The 10,428-nt window shown below is 43.0% G+C and overlaps 1 protein-coding gene across 1 annotated transcript; it reads right to left on the bottom strand.

Moving 5' to 3' along the window:
- Positions 1–1,217: 1,217 nt before the first annotated feature.
- On the bottom strand, positions 1,218–9,443 carry xbp1 (X-box binding protein 1). Its single transcript, XM_078554012.1, is given in 6 exon segments — positions 1,218–2,407; positions 4,559–4,666; positions 4,669–4,722; positions 8,169–8,288; positions 8,532–8,628; positions 9,171–9,443. Coding segments are annotated over 6 exon segments (1,164 nt in total). The 5' UTR covers positions 9,398–9,443; the 3' UTR covers positions 1,218–1,849.
- Positions 9,444–10,428: the final 985 nt, after the last annotated feature.

Below are 10,428 nucleotides of genomic sequence, written 5' to 3'. Positions count from 1 at the left end.
ACAGTTGCATTGAGAGAGGGATGATGTGGTGCAGGATCCTCATGAGGGTGTTTGCCGCCGACCTCACTGTCACCGCAGGCACGGTCCACGTCCTCACCAGTCAGCATGATGGCACACTCCTCAAAGTGAGCGAGGGGCCTAATGTGGACCACTCCACACTCGGTCTGGGTCCTCTCTGCTGATGTGAGCCAGCTTCTCCTGCATGAAAACAGATGGAGTGAGAGCAGGACACATGGCACTGCGTAGAATGTTTGTGTGGTGAGCGGATCCATGGACAGGATCGCCAGAGGATATGAGTCTGATGGAGGTGTGAGGCTGTGTGTCGAGTTCGTGGTGTTGTCCCTTGAGGTGTGAGATCCCTGTGAATGTATGATGGGTTTGAGAGTGTCTGAGTTGAGAATGATGAGGTGGTTGATAGAACAGATGAGAGTATTCATCCTCTTCCTGCACTGGATGGCTGACTTCTTGTGCTCTACTGACACTGACCACCATCTCCCAAACTGGATTGGTTACTCTGGTGGACCTCCTGTAGCCAGACTGGGGGTAGAGGACATCATCTCAACCTTCCACTGTGTTCAGCAGGCACCCCACAGAGGAGTCACTAAATTTAGGGGCTGCTGCCTTCTTTGCTTTTGGGACCATCTGTAGCCTGGAGCAGTCCTGATCTGTCGATATGAAGTAGGCACGCACTCTGGTGCGTTTTAAATATGGTGCCCGGAGTGAGCAGTGCTAAGATCACAGCTTGGCAGGTAAATCAGCCCACCCCCCGTGATCTGGAGTGTTTCTCATGAATGCATTATTAATGAGGCTGGACACACCGGGACTGGTGACAATACGGACTGCAAATGCACTGGGTTATTTTTTTTTTTAAAATGCCTGCTACCGTACTTAACAAATCTGGGAGGATTCCACCCACCAGGAAGTTACAGTTTGGATGAGATGAAGCTTCATAGTGAAATTGCCTAATTATTGAGCTAAAAAATCATCTATAATCCAACATTTAGTCCAATCTTGAATCCTCAGTTTGTCACTTACCAATTTCCTGCTTCCATAGTTTGTTTGCTGGTTATCCTCACCGCATACATCTATTTTTCATTTGTTCGCTAATAACCTCAAATACTAAGCAGTTTCATTATGAAGCTTCACCACCTTACCTGCAGTGTAATACCTCGGTTTTGTGTTTCAACATTTCAGTATATTACACACCAGGGTCACAATTCATTGCACTTTTTTTTTTTAATTGCACAAATTTAAATATTAAAACTGAGAAGCATCTTACAGGTACATACAGCTCATGGTGAAAAATCAGACAAGCATTTACATAGTAAATTATTACAGGAAAATAGTCTAGTATATAATGTCTGTCCATACACAGGGGAATGACTGATCTGTACACCACCGCATTGTGGCATTCCAATGTTACATTTTTAATTGATGTAAAATATTAGGACAAATAATTTCCACAGTAAGAAACAAGGATCATTGTTTCAGCTTCTACTCCTGTCATCTCTAAATCAAGTACACAAGAGAGCAAATGACAACTTAAGGTACTGGCTCATGTATCAAAGAATTTTCAATAATATAGACCTATTTGGGGTGCATGGTGAGGTACCTCCAGTCCTGTTGTAGGACAATGTTGCAAAGATATGGGAGACTGTACAGGAGAAAGCCACATGCATAAGTACTTGCTTTATGGTTACATTTCAAAACAAGTGTTTAATAGCTGAAAATTATGGTACAAACAAGGCAACTGTTTAACATGGTCTTGGGTATTGTAAGCAAGTTGCCTTGGATGCCTTAGACAGAATCCATCCCTACTTGAACAAAGCTTTGGGAGTCACCATGACCATTAAACGGCTATTAATTGGGGAAAGAGTTCACTTGTGAAAGTGTCCTCCCAGCTGTTATCCAGAACCAGTGGAGAGGACATATCACTGACAGGAGATGGGGATCCTTCATAATCAGAGTCACTAGAGGAATCTATGGGACAGATGGGCTTTTCTTGATTTTGTCTGGATGAAAGAATGTTTGTAAGTCCCAATTCGGTGATGAACTCATCTTCCAAGGGTTCCTGTTTGAGCTCCATTTGTAGAGGGGCTTTGGCTATTCCTTCATCCATGCCACTGAAAGATGCTTGCTCAATTTTGATGGCAGTTTCACTGCTCTGTACTAAGCTGGCCTCAGCAAGAGGCTTGTGATAGAAGTGGTCAGAGTGGATCAGTTCATTAATGGCTTCCAGCTTTGTTGATGGGGCCCCCAGAGGGGCAGAGTGGGAGGGTGGTAGGGAACCATTGCCTTCACTGTAGGTACAATCTCCCAAGTTAGCCAAGGATCTAGACTCCTCTTCACTGAATCGGAGCAAGGCTTCTGGGTCGAAGTAGTCCAGAAAGCCCAGGAAGAGATCAGACTGAGGGGGAGAGAAAAAATAAGTCCATTTAGAGGTTTCCACAGCACTGACAGATCAAACATTAATTCAAGTAAAAGTGATGAATGCAATTGTGCAAGTCAGAACAGAGTTCCCAGTCAGGCAATATGGTCACACTTGTTGCTGATTTTAGGGCATTCAAGATGGATAACAGTCTCTGCATGAATGTTTAAAATAGCAGATGAAGACCAGAGCCACTACCTAGTTAGTGATTCATTCAAAACAGTTGGTAAGATCACCCACTGGAAAATGTCTCATTGTTAGTATGATCATTCATACATCAAATGCTCAAACTATTAGTGAGAGAGATTGATGGTATATGTTACAATGCAGAAATGTTAAACAGTATGCACTCATTATAATTCATGACAAAAATGTTGGATATAGAGAAAAAAGTAACAAAAGCAAAGCCGTACGTTTTATACTGGTTTAGGAGACTCTTTTATTCCAGGATAAAATCCATTCCACTATGTTTCAGGACACAGGTTTAAACTGCTGACAAAGACTCTGAATTTATGGTAAAAATGCAACTTTAATGATTGAAAAGTGTAGAAATTTGTTCATCCCAAATGAATACTCGGTCAAGTTTAGTACATTGTATGTAGTTAGAGAACATAATCAAGGTTAGTACAGTTAAAGTTACAGGACTTCAGAATAAAATGCAAGTCACAATTATTTTCCAGTTTATGGCACAGTTGGACTTGACTGATCTTCAGCCTCAGATAAAGTCTGAATCCAGCCCAGAAATGTGCAATGATTTTCAGGCTGTAATGAAGGTCCTTTTATTCTCCTTTATTCTTTCATGAGGTGTGGGTGTCACTGGTAAGGCCAGCTTTTGTTGCCCATCCCTGATTGCCCTTTAACTGAGGGCAGTTAAGAGTCAGCCACTTTGCTGTGGGCCTAGAGTGAGATGTAGGCCAGGCCAGGCAAAGGTGGCAGATTTCCTTCCCTAAAGAACATTAGTGAACCAGATGGATTTTTACAACAATGACAATTGTCATGGTCACCATTAATGAGACTAGCTTTATATTCCAGATTTATTAATTGAATTTAAATTCCACCAACTGCCCATGAACCCTTGCCCCCAGAGCATCAGCTGGGCCTCTGGATTCCAATTCAACTGACATTGCCATGATGCCACCATCTCCTCCTCCTCAATGGAGGGGATTTGGGCAGCTTCAATCAAGTTCCCATTGACTATGGTTTGGGCAAATGATCTGATCTGGGCAAAACATCCAGGAATGCCTACAGTGTGATCTGCTGCCAGAGATCAACTATATTGTTTCTCTCAAATCTTACAAGGCAGTGAAAATCCTGGTGTATTAGAGAGAAAGCAGTGTGCTTGCCCAGTGAATGGAGCCATGGGAAAAAAAAGTGTTAGTACAGAACAGGGATAGTGCTAAAAAAAACAGCAACATACTGTTTTTCAGCAAAAGAAATGTTCCTAATTTGACACCAATTTCAGTCACAAATGAATGGTGGGTATGGGATATGGAAGATTTATCACATTGTGTTGAGACCTATGTATTTGAGGAGAAATGTAACAGTCTTTCAGCAGACATTTTATTTCCCTGCCCAATCTCACTGCTACATCATCCCCAGTCACTCAATTCCCTCCATCACACCCTGTGTGAATCACCACCTTTATAAAGCAAGCAAATTTTCAGTCACTGTCCCCAACTCATCCACAATAGTTCAGTATTTTTGTTTATTTCCCATCCAAAAAAACATCTGGGGACTACAGTTTCAAAAGCAAAAAGAAACTTGAAGCTACCATGCAATTTACCTGTAACCTGTTTTGAATGAATTGTTTACTGCATAAGTGGTGGCATTTGGCTTCTGGACAATCCAATGTTTTTTTTGCACCTCAAAACTCACTAAAAAACTGCTTAGTGATAAAGTACTGTGATTATTTTCCACTGCCCTACAACTGGTTCAATGTTGCTTAAAGTGCAGCAAAAATGGCTTATCAAACATGTAAGACAGTAATTACTGACAAGAAGTACAAGCATTCCATGGAATTGCTAGACATATTACTTTTCAGCTTTAGATTGGCTTAATGGTGGTCCCATATGTGCTTTCACCCATTCCCGCTTTACTGCCCATCTGGCCCAATCCAGGTACTGGTCTTACCTCAGAGTCTGAAGAGTTATTGCTGTCAGTATCCATGTGGAAGTTGTCAGATTGGCAGATAGTTGGGCCTGCACCTGCTGCAGAGGCACACATAGTCTGAGTGCTGCGGACTCAGCTGACCCAGCTGCCAGGCTGATTTCATCCACTTTGGCCTGGAGAAGTACCTGCATGGCAAACAGAACAAAGATGTAACTATTCAGCACCAAAATGAACTTTCACTAGCAATTTAATACAGGAAACGTGGGCTGGATTTCAAACTCCCCCATTGGGAGGTTTCAATGGGGAAGGTGGGGGGGGGGGGCGGTGGTGGAAATGGGGTAGGGAAGACATGTAAACTCCAGCAGGTGAATATAGGAGCAGGAATAGGCCATTGAGCCCCTCGAGCTTGTTCTACCATTAACACTGCTCACAGCATTAAATTGCTGCAGGGCAGTCTTTGGGATCATGGCACCCTGTAAAATCCAGCCCCATTAGTCCACAGTAGTGTTAACAAAAAGCTTACACCAGGCCACAAAAGGTAGAGAGGTGACAGAAGCTTGGGCAAGGGACGTATGTTTTATAGGAGCATCTTCAAGGAGGGGTGAGGCAGAGATTTGGTGACAGTAGGGTGGGGGAGGGGAGGAGGATGAATGAATTCAGAGCAAAGGCCTAAGCAATTGAATGCTGCACCATTGGCAGCCATGCAATTAAATCTGGGGATGTACAAGAGACCCATTGCCAATATTCAACTATAAAACAACTTGTTTGTAATTAGGAACAGAGCAGCTACTTGGATATGAAGTTCTTTCTTCCCCTACCCCTCCCTCCAATAGTGTTCTTGCAGTAGAGCCTTATACAAGAAATATTACCTTTTTAACAAAGAGGAGCTGGCACAAAAATGTTCAAAGTGGCCATGACATTTATAAACTAACTTCATCATGAAATAGGCTTTAATAATAAGACCTAGGAGCAGAAGTAGGCCATTTGGCCCATCGAATCTGCTCCACCATTCAATGAGATCATGGCTGATCTGATAATCCTCAACTCCACTTTCCTCCCTTTTCCCCAGAACTCTCAATTCCCTTACTCATTAAAAATGTCTATCTCAGCCTTGAACATACTTAACAACCCAGCCTTTACAGCCCTCTGTGGTAAAGAATTCCAGATTGACTACCCTCAGAAGTTCTTCCTCATCTGTTTTAAATGGGCGCCCCCTTAGTCAGACTATGCCCTCTGGTCCTAAACTCTCCCACAAGGGGAAAAAACCTCTCAGCATCTACCCTGTCAAGCTCCCAAAGAATCTTATCTTTAATAGTTTCCTTTGTCTAACTCAAATTTACAGCAAGTGTCTTGAAAGCAGAATATCCCCATCAGGTCAGAATTAAACCAGCACAAAATTCAGACTTTAATGCAACAGTGTGGTTAAGATAGTTATTGCAAGATCCAAGTACCACTTTATGTTGCAATTAGTGCATTGGTGGGACATTAATTACATCCTTAGTTTCAGTACTTTGCTCCTATCATTGGCAGCGAGTGCAATGATTGCTGGATGGCTAGGTACGGAAGAGCCAAAAGACAATTTGAGAAATGTTGCAGGACCTCGCAAATTTCAGACTTTTCTTCAGACACTTCTCAATTGCCTTCCTTGCAGTATATTCCTTACACATCATACCATCTAAAGTAGCTGAAAAAGTCCTTTAGGTTTAAGTCCTCCTGCAGAATCTATGATTAAATGCATTGACACTTGTTTTCTGTAAACCTTAAAATCTAATATGTCAATAGGGTCAAACTAGAGCCTTTTCAGTACAAATGTTCCTAGCCTTTTGTTCTAAGAGATTATGTAAAATGGCCACACCTCAAGGGACAAGATTTTGAAAGTGGCTTTTGTCATTCTTGCATTTTAGATATGATCACCTCTCATTCTGCTAAATTCTAAGGAGTATAAACCTAATCTACTCAATCTGGCCTCAAGTCAATCCTGTCATCCATAGGGACACCCAGGTCCCTCAGAATACATTTTCAAGTCTCACCATTTAAAAAATATTCTGCTTTTCTATTGTTGCTACTAACTTCATATTTCTCCACACGATATACCCACTCATTTAACCCATCCATATACTTTCTACTCTCCTCACAGCGTACTTTCCCACCTAACTACATCAGCAAACATAACATTACACTAGGTCCCTTCATCCAAGTCATTGAAGCCCAAGTACTGATCTGTACAGTACCTCAAGATAAATCCCCCCTCCCCGAAGGGCCATCTGACACTTGTTCTATGTTGTTCTTTCACAGAGGGCTGAACCTTGTTCTGCTACTAACACATTCTGCTATCTTACCTTTATGCCACTATCAGGTGCTTCTTTACCACTACCATTAACACTCCCTTTGTCTTGTGTCCAAGGTGTCTTTGTCAATCTCTCCTTAGCTGTTACCTATCCCTGACCCTCCATCTTGCTCCAGCCCCTCTTAAACAGTACAAAATCCATCACATTTCTACTTCTCTTTAGCTCTGGATAGTCATACAGACTCAAAACATTAACTGTTTTTCTCTCCACAAATGCTGCCAGACCTGCTGAGTTTTTCCAGCATTTTCTGTCTGTACAGTATCCTGCTAGTTACAGGCTGCCAACTCAAAATTGGCTGTTTATTGTCACTGTTTTCTGTCCATTAAGAATGCATGCTATTACCTCCAAACCCAGGAGCCCTATTGAAAATCCAAACACTACACCCACTGTTTTACCCTCAATCATCCTCAAAATGCTAATTTGGCAAACAACTTCCCTTTCATAAATCTGTTGATTCTCCCTCTTCCTATTGTGAAATAAGTGCCTTGTTACCACATCCCTAATAGATTCTGAATTAAAGAGGAAGAAGTGATACAATGTCTTTTTTCAGGAATGTATTAGCATTGAATATGGTGGAATATAGAGGGCTTGCTGTTACATCATCTAGGATCCAGGCCCATCTGTTTAGACAGATACAGGCTCCTTGGTGAGAGGTCACAAGCTGGAGTTTAAGGGTGAAAGTGAATGTTGGAAGGTAGAAACAGGAGATGTTGTAATGTCTGATTAACTGAATAAATGGATGCAGGGAGTCACACTTACGATTAACAGACCTGGGCTATAACAAATGATTTCACAATTCCACTTCAATTTAAGTTACTAAAGCATATTACAACGGCCCAGCTATAAAAAAAAAGGGCATTGGGGCAGTTATCAACATTTCATCAAGATCAACCTGCAAAGTTTGCTCTGGCTTTAAAAGTTTCTAAAATTCGATTTAAGTGCTAATTTATGCAAATAATCCACTCTGCAGAACTGGCAGCTGGCCGAGTTGGGGCAATGAAGGGAAAGCACAAATCAGGGCTCACGGATATACAAATTTCTGTTTCCTGGTTACCACAGCTTGCCTGCCAGCTAGGGCAGGTGTGTCATTCCAGGAGAGGGCACGTCCCACCAGCTCTCCAGGATCCAGGACAGTAAAACCATTCACCGCCCTCCCAGTGCCACCAAGAGGGGCGCTCTGTCCCACCCATGACAGGAGCACCTTAGATATATAAAAAAACTCAAGTGATTTCAAACTGGAGCAATCCTATGACTCTCAGGAACATGATTCAGTCTCTCCTTACCTTCTCATTCTCTGTATCCAAAACTTCCATGCCTAGTCGCTGTCGGAGCTCCCGATTCTCGGACAGCAGGCTGTGTGTCTTCTCGTGTAGGAGTCGGTTTTCTATTTGCAGTTTCTGATTCTGCGAAACGGGGAAAGAAACCCTTAACTTCGGTGAGAGAGAGAAAAATTCCCTGCCCCTAACAAAATCTCTTCATTCCAGCCCCCCGCCTCTCCTCTTCCCCCTCAGGTCGGGGTGGGGTGGGGTTGGAATAAGGCATTTTTTAATGCCAGAGGGAGAGTCAGTTGCCTTTCAACCCGAATCACTGCAGTCGGAGCTAGGCGACTATTGTAGAAATAAAGGAATGTTAGTCCCCCTGCTCACCTCGGACTCCATCTCCAACACTTGCTCTTCCAGTTCAGACATACGAGCTTTTTTCCTGTCTCTGGCTGTCTGTGCCGCTACTCTGTTCTTCAGCTTCCTTTAGAGAAAATAGGATACAACTATACAATTAGAAAAAAGTGTTCCCTGTAAGAGAAACATAAATTAATGCTTCATTCTAACTCTTGCAATCAGCGCTTGATTTTGGTTAAAATTACAGAGATAGTGAGAATATACATGTGTATATATATATATACATACATACATACATACACACACATACATACACATATACATATATATTAGAGAGAGGGTGAAAGGTTGTGTGTGTGTTGCGCAAGTCTAGGCTGAGCTGCCACGCAGGCAGAAAGGAATCAAGACATTTAAATGATTCCACAGAATGACAGGGGTCCCGCTGTTCAGCCAGCCGTGCAGCCGAGAGATTGGTGTTTAACATGCGGAATCTGGTTACACGATTCACACCAACTAAGATGAGAAAATCCGCACTATCTGCACTGTCCGCCGGTCCTCTCCCACTTTAAGCCGAACCGAGCGCAGGAGTAATCCTGGGCAAAGCCCACGCGCGGCGGCCGCTCTCCCCCTCTGCCTCCCTGCTGTTCAAGATGCTTGGAGCCACCCTACCTCCGCAGTGCCTTCTCCTCGGGGCTGAGGTGAGTGAGCCGCTGCCTTTTCCTGTGGCCGTGGCCGTGGCTGTGGCTGGATCCCGGGGAGGCCGAGGCAGGGTCGTGGTGCGAGCCGCTCTGGGACGGGTACACCACTGAGATGTGGCGGCTGACTTCCAGCCCGTTCTGCTTCCCTCCCGGGATCAGCAGCACCTTGGCGGAGCCCCCAGCGTTCATCGCCACCATCTTCTGCAACCTCTCGCCGTTACAGTGTATAAAGGTTAAAAAGGAGGGGAAATCAGTGATATCTTTCCGCCCCCCCGGTTGCTGGGCGGGTTATTACAGTGAACGAAAGGAAATATTCCTCCTCTCTCCCTGACACTCTGTTTGCTCTGCTCCGGCACTCCTGGGTCAATTTCTACTATCGTGTTGAAATACCATTGGCTGAGCAGCCTGTGCATCACCGAAAACCCGCAGTCCCATTGGTCACCGACACTAACTGATGCAAGTAATAGCTCAGATGGCGACAGTGCTCGTTTATTATGTTGCTGCAGTCTGCAATCATTCATTATGTATATATAATCACACCCCAAATATCATGTATCTCTGTGAGCATAATAAAGTGTAAAATGATCACACACACACGTAACATATATCTATAAATATTATATATAATCAGACAGAATAAAAATAAGGATAGTACAATACACTTAAATATCTAAGAATATTTCTATGTATATATATTTAATTGGATTAATAATAATTATGTGTGTTTATCTATCTAATTGCATTGATACTAATCCGTGGGTGTGTAGCTATCTGTAATGATAATTATGTATGATGTTTTTGTGTGTCTATTTCATATGGTTATATTCTAATTGCTGGAAACTTCCTGGTTCCATGTCAGACTGATGCAATCGGCTGTAAAAGAGCCATTTTCCTCCCCACTCCCCGACTTTCAGTTAAGGAAAGTCCCTTGTGTTTCCTTGATAACCGCGGTCGTTGCATCATGAAATTTCATTTGAAGAGCTGTAACTTTACATAACCAGTTTGCACGGAGCGTTCATCAAACTTGTAAAAAGCAGACGGGGTTTTCTGACATTTAAGAAATTCTGTGCGTCGTTTGTTTCACTCCAAATTGGGGACCCACTTTCTGATCGCGCTCACGGTGGAAAACACATAATCTATCATAATTCTATCAATTCATCTGCACTCCGCGAGTTTCGAGGACAGAAAGGCCTTTGTGTGTGTTTTGAAGCTACAAAGCCCTCGCAGGG

This window comes from Cetorhinus maximus, chromosome 12 (assembly GCF_964194155.1).
Source record: "Cetorhinus maximus chromosome 12, sCetMax3.hap1.1, whole genome shotgun sequence".
Taxonomy (NCBI): domain Eukaryota; kingdom Metazoa; phylum Chordata; class Chondrichthyes; order Lamniformes; family Cetorhinidae; genus Cetorhinus; species Cetorhinus maximus.
This window is presented reverse-complemented; position numbering and strand designations above follow the sequence as displayed.